General features: G+C 44.1%; 1 protein-coding gene across 1 annotated transcript in view; it reads right to left on the reverse strand.

The window, feature by feature from the left end:
- PLCB4 (phospholipase C beta 4) overlaps positions 1-16309 on the reverse strand; it is a 388618-nt gene that overhangs the window by 60655 nt on the left and 311654 nt on the right. Inside the window, exons 16-22 of the mRNA XM_072943829.1 lie at positions 14739-14829; positions 12522-12617; positions 7931-8031; positions 4307-4342; positions 2069-2210; positions 1335-1419; positions 861-985 (exon numbers count right to left, since the gene is read on the reverse strand). Coding sequence (XP_072799930.1) covers positions 861-985; positions 1335-1419; positions 2069-2210; positions 4307-4342; positions 7931-8031; positions 12522-12617; positions 14739-14829 — 676 coding nt within the window. The remainder of the gene's footprint in view (positions 1-860; positions 986-1334; positions 1420-2068; positions 2211-4306; positions 4343-7930; positions 8032-12521; positions 12618-14738; positions 14830-16309) is intronic.

Raw genomic sequence — 16309 nt, forward strand, 5'->3', positions numbered from 1 at the left:
GAAAATGCCCCCTAAACTGGGAACCATGGGAGGTACCCTCATATAGCAAAGGACAGAACAAGAAAGGTGTTTTCTTTTTTAACCAGTTTTGAGGACCACGCTGTGGCATTAACCATAGAAAGTACATAGGTTTTGTGGCATATTTCTCGCTTGTTTTAAGTGAGCAACTAGAACGTATTATTTTTTTTTCTATCTCTAACCTTTATCTTGTGATCCTAGTCTTAAGCAAACTTTGAAAACTTAAAAAAAAATTTTGTTTATGCATTTATAAAAATTGACCCCTCTCCTTGCAGGGAAAAAAAAATCACTCTGTATTGGAATTCTGCCTCAGAGTGCACTTTGGAGGAGCAAGTTATACATTAGTACGTCTAAGGGTTTATAACTCCCTAAATATCATTTTAGCAACCTTAAGGTGAGATGCCACTATGCTGCTGATTTCTGCTGCATGTTAACAGTGGCAAGGGTACCTTCCAAAGGAGAAATGAGTCATCATTACCGGATAAAGACACTCAAATTTCTCTTATTTCATTCTGTCTCTGGACAGGAAGATAAGTTTGATCCAAAAGGAAGAAAAATCAGAAATATTTTGGAAATGACAATGTTTAGCAGATTAGTCATGGCATTTCCAAAAGGAAATTCTATTTAAATCAAAATATATCATCTTCTACCATTGTTTCATCCTTCTGCTTTGAGTTTTAAATGCCTCACCATTATGTAAATCCAACAACACATTGTTTGGGCCATATGTCGACTTCCTTTAAAACTGCCCACAGCCAACTGACTGCAACTGCCGGCACCCTCCAGTCAGAGCGGTCAGAGTGTGCTCCTGGAATTTGAGGTCACTGGACATCGGTTCCTACCTGGGGTTTGATAGTTGAGTGACACCATCTGGCAGCCAGCGTTCCAGAAAATCTGAGGCATGTAATTACTGGAATCGACTCGGCCCCCCTTGGGGTAAATGCGACTCATTTGCCGTTTGTTATAACTGTGTAACATATTAAGGAAAATGGTTGGGGGGAAGCGCATTCCAGCAGTGATGAATAGATAACAAAGAGCTAAGACAATGATGATCTGGATCAATGACAAACATGCAGGCAACAGAAGAGAAATTTCACATTTATAAATGATGCTTCACAGAAAAAACACCACCCACCGTGTAGATTATAAAAGCAGGTCAGCCTTTGGGCAGATTTTCCCAGCTGCGGTGGTCTCCCACATATATTATTTTATTAGTTCTACAACCACAATTATATATTAGCCAATGATCTATTTCAGAGATTCCTGCCGAAGCAGAGTTCACCAATGACTCGTCCCACTTAATACAGTAAGGATACTTCACAAACTCAATCGCGTGTGTCTTCAGGTAGCCCAGACCGACTGATTCGTTAAAAGAAGACATGTTATAATGAACGTTGCGTTCTGTAAAGAAAAGCAAAGATGCACTTAGAAACCCCGCCGCCAAACCCTCCCAGAGAGACAAGCGGTAAGTATCAGTGCACCCTGGATCCCAGGCCTTGGTGGCAGGGGTTCCATGATTATATCAGAAGCTCCAACTTTCATTAGTATCCTGCGGATGCAGACGTCTGACTTAAAAAAAAGTGTGATGCATTAAGTTTGGAGTCATGAAACAAGTCATGTGTACACCAATTGCCACACACAGCCACTCCTGAAATACGTATTTTTGATGCTGCTGCTGATGGCTTCCCCCACCCAGAAATAACTGTGCAAAGTTTCAAAATACTTTATGCGTTTTTGGAGACCAGCTTTTGACTAAAAGCAGGCTTAACGAAATTATCTCATGCAAGAGGCTAAGGCTCGGAGCGCTACCAAATCCACAGTCTCTCAGCGCCACCTTGTGGACGACATGGGGAATGACAACACGATGCCCCCGCATACCAAGGACGGGGGTAGGGGGGTGCTACTTGGTCTGTGAAACCAAAGTACTGGTGATGTGGAAGAACAGCCCGTGTGCCCAGAAAAGAAAATGACAAGTCAGATCACAGCTCACAGCACAATCGAAGGAAAGCAGACAAAAAAAAAGGCCATAGCATTTAACCTTTGGTGTTACCTTCAGCCACATGGAAACCTTGAAACTTTACGGGCTGTGCATAGTTGATCATTGTGGACAAATACGGATGGATGTTAGTGGTAGCACCTACATATTTATAAGATGCCATCCACGCCTGCTCATCTTCTACAGTAATCAGGCCCTACAAGCACAAGGAGGGGAGCATGAGCATCAATGAACTCTCAGATTTAAGCTCCAAACTTCAGTGTAGAGACAGTTTGCACAGACACAGATTGAAAAGCAAAGACATTCTCCTTCCTCAGCTATGCTATCTAAAGGGTAACTGTAAAAGTTAACGTCTGTTGAAGCTCTGAATAATGCAAATGGAGATAATAGCAAAATATGAAGCTTACTTTACATTTTTGGGACAGTTTTTAGATTTGGGGCCATTTTTTTTTTACTTCAAAATATTCCAGAAACTATATTGAAGTTCACAGCAATGCTATGAAATATGCATATCAGGTATGATTCATAATGTCACAAATTGTGGCATAAATTCAAGAACAGTGGCCCTTCAATTTCAGTTGGCTTGTTACATCTAGGCTTGTTAAATCACAGGTTCCTGGGTTCCACCCTCAGAGCTTCTGATGAAGTGAGTCTGGGCCAAGGCGCAAGAATTAGCATTTCTAACTAGCTCCCAAGACCTAATGAAGTGACTGGTCCGGGGAACCACACTTTGCCTAACACTACTCTCAAATTCAAGCCACAGGCATAAGCTGATTCTTAAAATAGTCGAATACCCCACTACATAGGACATATTAAAACTGCATTATTTCGCATAGAGGGAAAAAGAAACAAATCATTTTGGTTTATTTCTTAGTAAACCAGAACAAAACCAACAAACTCAACAACAACAAAAACAATGCCTTCAAAAGTGACCAACCCTTAGTTGAGATCGACACTGATGGATAAACTGCTTACTCACATGAATCAATGCATTAGTCATAACAATGGTCAGACCACTTATTAACCTGCCAATTTAACGTTCTATATCATCAAACTGATTTCACCAATAAAAGCCTGAGATAAATAATTGACTCATGTAACTTGTTGGGATTTTTTTAAAATCATTTTTCCCCCTATATCCCAACCCCTAAATAAGGGCAAAGGCATGTCTAATTCCTCTCCTGTGGTTTAATGACAATAAGTAACACCAGTACCACAAGCTGGGTACTGGGCGGAATCCCTGCATGGACAGCCTCATTACTGCCATCACGTGCAGCAAGGATTAGAGTCCTACCCACTGACCGCTGCAGAAGACTGAGGCCTTAAAGATTAAAATAACTTGGTCACAGCTTCTTAGCTAATAAGTATCAGTGACCAAAGGTCATTCTGTCCCTTGTTGACCTCAATACCTTACGAAATTCCAGTAGAAGAGAATTTCACAAGTATCTTAGGAGAGGACTGGGATCAGACTTAACCCTAATTATTCCAAACTTAATACTGAGACAGTAAGAAGATAGCATCTTACTCCAAGTAAGATAGGACCCCACGGACAGGACAGTATTTTCTGAAGCTCTGAAACGTGGGAATGAAATCACAAGGCACATTTCTGCCTGTGGTTGCCATCAGTCTCACTACTGCAATGAACCACACACATTTACTAAAAAAGACCACTTTGCTATCATGAGCTGTGAAGAGGATAAAAGAAATTAAAAATGTAACTTGACTTTCCTTGCCATAAAGCCAACACTGAATAATGTCAAATGCAACACCTAGAATGTGTGCACTGTGAAACTAACAATCTTTCAGAAGCCCAGCCGAGTCGGAACCAAGATCGCCTTTCTGTTTTGCCGTAAGATGAATTTCCTGACCTCTTAGGTCATTTCTACTTTCAAATTCAGTGTGTTGATGATTATGCACTCCTGTTGTAGGAATGAAATCTCCAATTCCAACCAAGAAAATGCCTAACTGCTCTCAACACTTATGTTTAGGGAAACCATCCTACTCGCCTGCCCGAGGTTCTGTGGTTTTATCAGGATATCATCATTTCGTCACTGTGAGTAATTCTTTCTTTTGAAGACTCTTACAAGTGGATGTACTGAGCGTGTAAATATTACACCTACAGACAGTTAGCCTGACATTCCATGGTGTAAACACTGTAAGTACAAACATTTTCACCTGACACTCCATGGGCAGGGGGTGGGGGAAGACAGAGTAACAGCACTTAGCATAAAATGTTCAACATTAGGGTTTCTCATAATGAAAGCAAAGCGCACAAGGAAACCATTTGGTTACCTTTTTGTTGTTTTCATGTTCAAGGTCATCTGAAGCCTGAAGGAGAGAAAGAAAATCATTTACTTCTCTAAAGGGCAGAATTCCAGATTTACTCGGCCATACACATGTAAATATTTAAGTAAGTATAGGTACCCCTGTGAGTCTATTCGTTTGTTAAGATGGGAAGTCACCTGTGACACAAATCCATGGGCCAAGCGGAACTGGATGGTTTCTCTACTTTCTTTTCCTGTTGATTCATCGTTAGTGGAAAGAAACGCTACTGACTTTTGTAGGTTAATCTTGTAACCTGCTACCTTGCCGAATTCTTCGATCAGCTCTAGTAGCTTTGGTGTGGAGCTTTTAGGGTTTTCTATATATATAGTATCATGTCGTTTGCAGTGAGAGGGGCTAAATTTGGGAGTTTGAGATTTACAAATGTTAGCCACTATATGTAAAAATAGATTTTTAAAAAAAAGTTTCTTTTGTATTTCACAGAGAGCTATATTCAGTATCTTGTCATAACCTTTAATGGAAAAAATATGTAAACGAATGTATGTATGTATATGCATGACTGGGACATTGTGCCGGACACCAGAAATGGACACATTGTAACTGACTGTACTTCAATAAATTAAAAAAAAAAAAAGAACTGGAAAGATATGATGTTCTAACTCTCTTCCAACCAGAAAAGCTCATCTTACTGCTCGTCTCCCGTCTTTGTTGACAGCCTTCGCCTGTTGAGATGCTTCCTTATGGTAATTTGGTTAGTGATTTAGTCCTGGGGCTTGGGAAAATCATCGATGGGGCCACCTCCCCTGATCTGTAAAGGGTCCCTCTTAAGCTATTCAACGCTCCACCTGGGTGTTGATAAAGGCAGCATGAAGCTGAGCACCGAGTCTCAGCACGCATCTAATACCCCGAAAGCAGTTGCAGTCCTCTGAATCGGAAAATGTAGCTGTAACGGCTCTGCTCAGCGGACAAACGCTCTCCCATTTTCTTAGCACCTACTATATATGCTCACCTGCACCTTTATCCATGGTCTCCATGATCAAGTATCGCTGCTCCCATCAAAGACCACATCCTCACGTCACCATGAGCCCGCCCACTCAGGGAATCCACAGGTCCTCATCCTCTCTCCCTCGGGCAAGACTGGCCTCTCCCTCTCTCCTGCCCCCTTCCCAGCAGTCTGCAGACACACTCCAGGTTCCTCCGTCCTGAAAATCACACTCCCTTGACTCCTCAGCTTCCTTTTAGCCTCCAGCTCCCTTTACAGCAAAACTGCTCAAAAGCAGAGCGTCTCTTCATTCACATCTGTCTGCTCCAGGGGCCCCCACCGCCCCACTGAGACCTCCCTTCTCAGGGTTTCCAGTGACTCCAAGGCTAGTAATGCAATGGACACTCCTGAGTCTTCTTACTCAATCACTCAATAGCATTAAAAAATATTGACCACTTTGCCAGGGGCTGGGGGTGGTCCAAGGGTACAAACTCCCAGTTATAAGAGGCGTAACTTCCAGGATCTTAAGTACAGCGTGATGACCGGAGTTAACAACAGTGCATTGTATACTGGAAAGGCGGTGAGAGCAGGGCTCAAAGGTTCTCACCACACACGCACACACCCCACCGCACACACCAACCCCACCACACACACGGAGGTAATTATGTGAGGTGATGGGTGGGCTACCTACACTTACTGTGGTAATCGTTTTGCAGTATATACACGTATCAAATCATCACGTCGTCCACCTTAACCTTACACAGTATGAGATGTCAATCACATCTCAGCGAAGTTGGGAAAATGCTCCACCAACTCTGTCTTCCTCTCGCCACAGGTCTCTCGGCTTCCCCAGTCCCCCTGCCCGGTTCCCCTCCCATTTCTCCCTCTTCTCTCCCGGCTCCTCTCCTGGGAGCCTGCCTTCAACCAGAGCTCCTCCACCTGGGCCTCTTTTTCTGCCTCGTCTCATGGACCACTGCGTTTACGTCCATGGCTTCAAATACGATCTCCCAGACTCCCAATTTATGTCTCTAGCCTGACCTCTTTTCTCGTTCTAGAAACAGGTGGGGCCGATGCTAAAACCACGGTGAAGGTGAAAATGATGCTAACACAGCCGTGACCAAGCCTTCACAGGAGGGACCACGTGCCAGGCACCATCCTCAGCTATTTACTGTACTGAAACGCATTCCCTCTGCATGATGGACCAAAGAAACAGGTGCTTTTATCTTCATCTTGCAGATGTGAAGCCAAGGTGCTGAGTGGTTAAGTGACCTACTCGAGGTTACAGTTAGGAAGTGAACCCAGAGTCGGATGCCAGTGCTGTAGAGACACCCAGAGCCCTGCCCCTTTGGGCATCTCATGGCCTCAGACCACCAGTCCCACTTGAAACTCCTGAGTTCTTTCTCTTCTAGTCTTCCCCACTGTCCCCAGTTCCTCCAACAGAGACCCTAGAGAGTCACCCTGCTCCCAGCCTCCCTCACGTGCCCACATGCCACCCATCAGCGAGTTGCATCACTTTTGCTTCCTCAGTACACCTTGGATCCACTCGGCCCTGTGTCTGTCGTGCAGGAGAACCCTCAGCGGTCTGGCGCGTGCAGCAGCCAGGTCACTGCTTCTCCTGCATCCACGCCTCCTTCCTTCTAAACTGGTCTCCATTCCATAACCACAGTGATTTTTAAAAACTCCGACTGGCAGCACTGCCCCTTTACTTTAAACTTTCTCAATGGCTCCACATGCCACTTAAATTAACATCTGAGTTTCTCACAGCTGCCTCCCAAAGCCTGCATGTAGCTCCCCCCGCCTGTCCGGTCCCACCTTGTTTCACTCCTTGACCCCTCGCTCAGCCCACTCTGTGCACGCTGCCTTCGCTGTGCCCACTGCTGTGGTCCCTCGGCGCGCAAAGCAACGCCTCTCTTTCTGCGCGTGGCCAGTTCCTCATCACCCTGCGAGTTCTCATTTCCTCGTTTTGGTCTCTCCACCTCGCTGTTCTCCATTTGAGCGCTCGTCCGGAGTTTCGAACAGCTCTTATCACAAATTAATATTCTTCAGCTGACTGTTGGCTGGCTTGCGTTTCCCACCCTCTTCCAAGGAACTTCATCAGGTCATCAGCTCCAGGAGGGCAGACACCAGGGGTGTTTTGACCCTTCTGGGTTGTTATGGCCGAGACTGAGCCCAGCACATAGTAGGGGCACAGTTACTATTTTTCTTGGCTGAAGGGTTGGACGGATGGGGAGGTTTCTATGCTGGCTCTGCATCAGGAGGGAGATGAGATTTCTAACCAGTCGGACTGGTTCTCTAATGAGGGCTTGCTTGGGATGATGGGGTCGTTTTCCTGATGCTCTGAACATGTTAACTTTGCCACTGGGGCCCTGCCGTCTCCCCGCTCACCTGTAATTACACAGTAAATGACATTTAAAGGACACGGGGCCAAATAGTTAGGGGTCAACACGGGGCATGACTAGTCAGTCCTTTAAATGTCCTTCCTAACTGAGGACTGCCTTTGCCTCGCGTTCAGATACTGATTCTGTTACCCAAATGAGAAGGGCAGTTAGACGGTGTTTTATTTCCTGGTGGTTGTCACACCTCTGAAATGTCAAAACCACCGCTGCTGCCTCTTGAGCATCACAAAAGGAAAGGGGCCCCAGGACGCCAACCTTCTTGACACTGTTGGCGACGGCTTCCTTGTGACCCAGGTCGTCCGCGGAAAGTTCATTTCCGTACTTGTACTCGGGGTGAGCTTCCTCCTCTTGCTCAGCTGCGGGAAGACAAAGGGCAATCCATGAAGGCAGCTTACAAGGGGTCCGGCCTCCTCCCCAGTCTCGGGGAGCGGGGAAGGAAGCGAAACGAGAATGGGAACATTTAAACACGCAATTCTTTTTTTCTCCAAATAAAACTCTCACTGAACTCCACTATCTACACAAAGTCCAAGGGCATGTCTGTTACTTCACCTGCATCTTCCATGATTTTTGACATACCTGATGGTTAATACATTTTTCTTAAGTGAATGATCACCTACATCCCAAGACACTAACCCTAAAAAATTAAAGCCTTCCACACCACAGGAGGACCCGTGACTCGTAAAAGGGGTTTTTTGGACCTTCCATGACACCCAGAGAAAACAAGATGATAAATACATTTAATAATTCTGAAAAGGAGACAAAAATGTCCCCTTGAATTTTATGGGCTGAATGAGGTGTGGCTGGAGTGGTGTGACACATAAAGAGCCTGGAAGGACTGGACTGCTCCTGTAGACCTTCTGCCAAATCTACTTAGGTCTAAAATAAGACTCTGAAATCAATCCTCACGCTCATGGTAGGAAGCGGGCATGGCCTGGGCTGCGAACAGAGGCCCAGATGCCATCACTCAGTCCACCGGTCCAGGAAATGACAAGACCTCTGGTACCCACCCAAGGCTTTCAGTGGAAACCCACTGAAAAATGAGCCACACACTGGGGTGAGATCTGTGTCCCCATGATGCCCGTTCTGCTGGAGTGCCCAGGAATTTGCCCACAAACTGACCAGGATGAGGAGACCCCCACAGGCCAGAGGCCACGGCCAGCACAAATCCACACCATCACAACACAGGGCATGAGGGACCCTGACCGTAAAAAAACCCAACAGTGAAGTAATTTCTGAGGGGGTGGTGAGCAGACCCATAAGAATTCGGGGCATCTTTTAAAAGAGCATGGTTAAAAGGCGGAAGGGAGGAGGACACAAGAACAGGATTAAATGAAAAACTTCCACTGATTCTAAGGTGCAATTTCCCGCCACGTTTTAATGTATCTGACATTGCAAGGTATCCTTTAGTCCATGGCGTTTTACAATTCGTCGGAGGCATTTGTTCTTTCTTAGTCAATAAAGTGGTAGCACCTTGCAACTGACGGGAGTCTCAGATCTAGAATTTTGGATTGCTTTTTGCATGTGCTATTCCAGGCAGGCGAAGAGGTGAAGGAAAAGAGACAGACACTCTCCCCTTCTGGAATTGATACTCCATTAAGGGGATATTCTGGAGGCAAATTATTATTTTTTTTTAAGTAGGTCATACAGGCCTTGGGTAGGAAAAAAGGATTTGAGAAGCTGGATGAGGTCTTAAAATATCTAGTCCAGTGTCTTCACTTTACAGCTAAAGGGAACAGATTTCCAGATACGATGTGACTTGTCGGAGGTCACAGAGTTAGATACGAACCTGTGTTTCTCAGGATTCTTAGCCCAAGGCTCTTAATGCGACACTGCGTTCCATGACCTACAACCTGTACCCCAGATTTTGAAACCTCCTGCCACCACCATTGAATCTCAACTCTGTAGATCTCTAGTCTGAGCTGTCCAATCAGATGCAAATGACTTGAATTTCAAGGGGTGTGTCCCACTGACACAGTAGAGACTTAGTAACTATTTTTTTAAGGGTTGTATGAATACAGGTTACCATCTCTTGAGCGTGCACGCATGCACAGACAGACTGCAACCAGACACAACTCCGGCGTTCCCCACGGCTTGCCTGAGTCTAAATCCAGCTTAATGACTGGGCACATGCTTTCACTGACTGAGAGCCTTCTCTATTTTCAACAGCCTCCAGGCAGGCCTGCCCTCTTGAACCAAGCTTGGTTTCCCCTTGCCTGCTGTGTTGAAGTATTTAAATTAGAAACTCTCGTTCAAGGACGGTAGGAGCACACTATGAGAGCAGGGTAATTACAGCCAACTGGTTGACCAGAACTAAAGCCAAGTACGACCGAGGGAACTCAGGAATCACGTCTATAACTGGTAAGGCAGCAACCTCTGCGCCCTTAGAGACAAACTCAGGTGGGTGATCCTGTCCTTTCAAATACTCTCCTACTTGCTTATGATTCCCCATGATTATTTCTGTTAAAACAAATCAAAATTTTACCTTAAGTGTATTACACGGGAGTCACTAGAGGCAAATTTTTTTTTTTTTTGGTCTGTAAGAATCATCAGCAGATGCATAAAGGCTGAGAAAATACCCTTCAGGATGGTAAGTGAGATTTCTACTGACCCTCGTTATCGATTAAAGTGCGTGTTCAGGAAATTTCACATCTTTGACGTCTATCAGTTATGTCATTTTCCTTTTTTAAACGAAAGGTATTTTTAACAATGATTTTTCATATCTGTGCTCTCGTTATGGTCCTATATATTAGAAGGAGAGTGTTGTAAGGTATAAAAGGTTTTGACCCTGACATCAAGGGGTTGAATCTTAGTGGTACGGCTCACCAACTGTGGGGTCCTATGTAGGCTCTCTAAGCTTCAGTTTCCCCATCTGAGAAATGATGTAATAACACCTACTTCATTGGGCTGAATGGAGATTAGATAAGGCATGGATGTAAAGCATGTGACCCACAGTGGGTACACCCACTGTCGCTGTTCTTATTAACATCACTGTTTCCTTCTCGTTAATTTACTCCACTCTTCTGCAGTTTGTTTTACTGGATTAGAGTGTCTAGTAACACCTCACATGCTTTTGATGATCACCTATGAAACAACCTAAGTTACGGAACAGTTTCCAGGTAACACTCAGATTTTCAAATTTTAGAAATATTTTCTTGATCTTTTGAAATATATTCCTTTCAAAATTTTATTCTTAAATCTCACTCGGGTTTATCTGCAAAAAAAAAAAAAGTGAAATAATGTACGAGGCAACGTGGCAGACTGCGTTTTCCCAGGACGTATGCAATAGTACCTACTTTCCCATTTGCGTTTCTACAGTGTGATCTTGCACTCACCCACCCCCTCTGAATGTGGCTGGGCCCTAAGGCTGCTTCGATGAAGAAAATACAGAGGAAGTGATGACAGGCCTGTTCCAGGTACAGCTCTTAATGAGCTTAGCAGCTTCTGCTTCCTGCCTATTGGAGCACTGGCCCTCAAAATGCTCCACTAAGGAACCTGGCCAAGCCAAGAAGGAGGAGACCAAGCCATGTGCAGAGGCCACAAAGGGGTGTCTGAGTCAACAGACCCAACTGAGCTCCCAACAGACAGCCAGCAGCAACCGCCAGCCCCGAGTGAGCCATCTCAGACATCCGGCCCCACCGAGCCTTCAGATGACTCCCGCCCCAGATGTCATCTGCCAGGAAACCACGTGAGAAACCAGAGGGAGCACCACCAACCTGAGCCCAGGTGACTCACAGAACAAGGAGCGATAACAATAAAGTATTGATTTGAGACTCCAAGTTTTGGGGTGATTTGTTACACAGCAATATGTAACCACAACGGGCGTTGATTAAATACTGTCAGGTAGCTCTGGCCTCCGAGACCCTCCCTGCCATATGAAACATATGAAAGGAAGCCATGTTACCACGGTCTGGGTGTGCAACGTAAATCGCTTATCAAGTCTTTTCCATAGTCAGGAGTCTCTACTAAGAGCTTTTTACCTATAATCTCAGACTTTCCTAAAACCTACTCTTCTATTTCAGATGTTTATATAAAAAATAGAGTTTCTACAGGTATTCCTAAATTATTTGGCCCAAAGACAATATTTAAATTCAAGGCACTGTCTAACTGACAGACGCACAATGCATGTCCAAGTTACTTTGCTAATTAATGCTCATGTCACGTTGTTAATCAATGGTTATGATACGTCATGAACAAGTAATTTTCTAAAAACATTCCAAACCTTTCAAATGACCCATTTAAAGCCAAAGATTCTGGTTGGGGCCCTATGGCAAAGTAAAACAGAAGCTCATAGCAAGAGATATAAAAAGATACAGATTTGTAGGTACAGATAATACCGGTAACTGGTTATTTGAAGAAATTTGAACGTGAAAGTCTGATCATGGCTTTGAGTTTCCAGTTCACTGTGTGTGCACACAAGCCAAACCAATCATTTCCTGAGAGTCTAGATCCATGTTCCTTTCCTTTTAACTCGCCTTGCTGCTGTCACCAGTAACAACACGGATGGTCATGTTTTTGTTTACAGGAAGAGACTGCAAAAATGTTTTTCATTCTAAGCCCTGCTTCAGGGATTCTCTGGCTGTGAATCACCGCTGAACAGCTGAACGCACAACAGGAAAGGCGATGACTAAGCTACTAAAATCTAGTGCGTAGATACATTCAAAGTCACACTGTTTGGAAAAATACCCCAAAATAGCAAAAGATTAAGGCTGGTGCATGAGCCCAACTATTAGGAATTGAAATGTCACATTATATAGAAAACGGTCCACTGAGACACATTCATGCTTTTCGTACTTTAAAAAGCATTTTTGTGATGTGTACATTAAAAAAAAATAAACAACCAACTCACCACTTTCTATTTCCTCTTCGTTATCATCCTCTAAGATGTTCACTGGGGCAGCGGATTCCCCTGCTTCCATCATACTTTTCAAAGCTTCAAGCTGCTCTGTTATTAAAACGAAGTAAGAAGGAAAGGATACAGGTGTTAGATCATGTATAAAACTTGGGCTTGAAGACTGACACCAAGAAAGAAACAAGAAGGGTCGTGGCTCCTGCTGGTTCCGTACTAAGGCTCAGCTATGGCCACTGCCCCCAGTGCTGGTGACCGTGTCTCCTTAAGGAACGTGCAACCACACCATCTATACACGCTGAGCAACTACTGGAACATGGGCAGGTGCCCCAACCTCTGGTCACCAGGCTGAGAACTCACAGCTCAGGCACCATAAAGGATTTAAGGCTTGATAACAGAAGCCTCTAATTTGGAGAATCTGGCCCAGACCAAGGTTTATGGATAATTATGGTAAAGTGACAGAAGCGAGACTGAAAAAACTTCAGGAAAAAATATTTGCAATTGATAGAACCAAATTATTATCCCAATAGATTAAAAAACCCTTATAAGTTAGATAAAGATGTATGAAACAATTTTTAAAATGGGAAAATATGTCGGGGCAAATTATAAATAATAATGAAAAAGAAACTAGTTATCAAAGACAGACAGATAAAAAAATTAAAGTTTAATTTTTCTTTTATGAGTTTGACACATATAAAAGATGGATGCTGGCCAGCATGAAGAATATCGCTGGGAAATGGACACTCCTCATATATTATAGTGATGGTGTGAAAGAGTGTAGCTTTTCTGAAAGACAGTGTAACATGATACATCACAATAAAAACTGTGTGCATTTGGCCAACCAACTCTAACTCTACCAACTGGTTCCAAGGAGAAGGCTGCATAAATACACAAAATAAATATTCAAGCATGTTTACTACTGTTGTTTACATAGACATGAGAACCCACCCTCTTGGGACTGGTTAAATTACACTATATTCCACATAATACGAATTTTGCCTAGTGATTCATACCCCAGAAACTTTTTTTAATTGTATAGATTAGAATTAAAGTTAGTATGCAGATTTATATCTGACTGGATATAAGCACACTCAGTTGGCCGAACTGAATTCAGATAATCAAAAATCAGCATACCTAACGTGATTCCAGTTTTGTTAAAAACGTGCGCCTATGTCAAAAATGTACACGTGTGTGTCTATAGTATATAAGTGTAAAATATATAACTTGGTGCTATTATTTTATTATGTTTTTCTTCGCTGTTTTCATTTCATGCCATTATTGTTGTTGCAATACAAATAAACTGTAGTTGATAAATTTTAAAATTCTAATTTAGAATATGTAGGGAAAACCCACAATGCAATCATAGCAATGTATCTGATGCCATTCATCAACTGAACTGAGAGATTCGCTGGAGGAAAATATTTTCAAAGGAAATGTGCTGGGAAGACACAGGGGATACGTCTAGATAAAATCACCTCCTTCTCACACACACACATTTACACTGTCATATTACCCAGGACCCCTAGATATGCATGTATCACAGGGGAAACTTTTTGAAAGGACTTGAGAGTGTATAAAATGATAAAGGGCTACTTCCTTCTTTTTTTTTTTAAACAATGGAAATGGTTTTTATTAACAGCCTCTTTATTTAACATTTTTTATTGATTTATAATCATTTTACAATGTTGCATCAAATTCCAGTGTAGAGCCCAATTTTTCAATTATCCATGAACATACATATATTCACTGTCACATTTTTCCTCTGTGAGCTACCATAAGATCTTGTATATATTTCCTTGTGCTATACAATATAATCTTGTTTATCTGTTCTACATTTTGAAATCCCAGTCTATCCCTCCCCACCCTCTATCCCCTTGGCAACCACAAATTTGTATTCTGTGTCTGTGAGTCTGTTACTTCCTTATTTGTTAATAAATTCTGAAATGCCTCTTTCACTTTCTTCTCCTCTTTCCTTGGGATCTCTCCAAATTCTGGTCTATGAGTATATGAGTATGTTTCCCCACTGCAGGGACAGGTTGAGGTGGAAACTGAACTTGAAATGCAGCAGCTTTGTTATACACAGCATATAGAACATCACCACTGGACCCGCCCCACCCCCATCAGTGGTTTTAAAGTCTGTTCCATTCTTGATCACTGAATTGTCTATACGTGCAACGTAACGCACGTTTCCAACCTTTATGTGTGTATTTGACTTACTTTTTTCCACTTCAGGTTTCAGCCGTTTATTTTTGATCAGGATTTTTCTTTTGAGGTCATTGGGGGATGGCAAGGGCCTGCCTGGTTCCAGCTAGAGATAAACAAAAAAGGCAGAATTCGTGACACACTGTACTCCAGTTTCATTCCCAGCCCGGAATGAGCATCAGGCCTGTGTGTTATGCAACCTAATAGCCACTAGATGGCAGTCAGCACAGTCTGACGCATTCATCCCCCAACCCGAATAAGCCCAGGCTCTGCCTGACGCTCACTAATGCTGCAAACTTGGAACCCACGCCGTCTCCCGAGGTCTGCAGAGCCGCTCCGCCTTCCCCGGGGAGCTGGGTCTCACCTGCAGGGGTCTGGGGGGACAGGCTCCAGCTCAACCCCAGCCGTTGCCCCCTTTAAGCATCTGGTCAAGTACAAGGGGTCATCGTGCCAGCTGGGTTCAGAAGTGCCCTCCCAGGCAGAAGTCAAGGGGCACCCTGATCCCCACCTAGTGTTGGGCTCTAGAGTAAGCCGGTCTGCCCAGTAGGGTGAACCATCTTCAACACGCGGGGCCGGGGCTTTGCGGGTTCAGTAAGAGAATCAAGAAGGAGGTGGTCCTAATTATTGAAACGTGACCTCTACTACGGCTTCATTTGCTTGGATTAATGTCTGCAAAGGAGATGCTCCTTTCTTCCATTACCTCTGACCCACAGAACTGGGCCACTTCTAGTCGTCTCTCCCCTGTCCCCCACCACCCATCTCTTCACCCACCCACCTTCCATGTGTCCATTCATTTTCCTAGCGAATTCTTGTACTACTTAGACACGCAATGCACTGTGCATCCCGAGGTAAGTCCTGCCTCAAATGAAACCCTTTGCTGAAATTCTGCTTCCTTTGGGAAGCCTGCTGGAACCAGTCCATTTCCAGTAATCTCTGTTGCATCTGGATATTGATAATAAATACTCAACACATCACAGGCCACCTTCTCCCTTAGTTATGGTTTTACATTTGTACCATGTGCTCCAACTGCCCCCCTCCCACCAAGATTGAAAGCTCTTTAGTTCAGATCTTACTCTTATTACCTTTGCTTCCCACAATCCTTTATCTATGTGCACATCACTTCCCAAAGAATGCAGAGGCCTTTCCATAAAACTAAGCACCTTAGTCCAACAAAGAAAAGAAAAATAAACCAAGGGCCAAGTTGAAAAATAAAATAAAATAAATCAGGGATGTTCTTGGTCTGGGTTATCTTAGCATCGGTCTGAGACAAGGATGAAGGTGCCCGTCATCTGTCTGGGAGGCAGCTCCGGGGAACTCCGACAGAGGAGTGGGAAAGTGAGAAAAGGAAGGCGTGCAGCCCATCAAGGGTGTGTTATCAGGCAGTTATCACTGTGCGGGCGGGAGTGTGATCCCACGGGGAGCCCGGGGACAGTGGGGAATGTGTGCTCAGTTATCCCTCCGGAGCAGTGAGGAAGCACCGGGCGGGGGCTAATTCTCTGGCACTTCTGGCCTGATTTTTCACATGTGGGCAGAGCCCCGGGGACCAGAGCCTTCCCTCCAGCAGCAGCTGCAGGTGCTGGCGTGGC

This window comes from Vicugna pacos, chromosome 19 (genome assembly GCF_048564905.1).
Source record: "Vicugna pacos chromosome 19, VicPac4, whole genome shotgun sequence".
Taxonomy (NCBI): Eukaryota; Metazoa; Chordata; class Mammalia; order Artiodactyla; family Camelidae; genus Vicugna; species Vicugna pacos.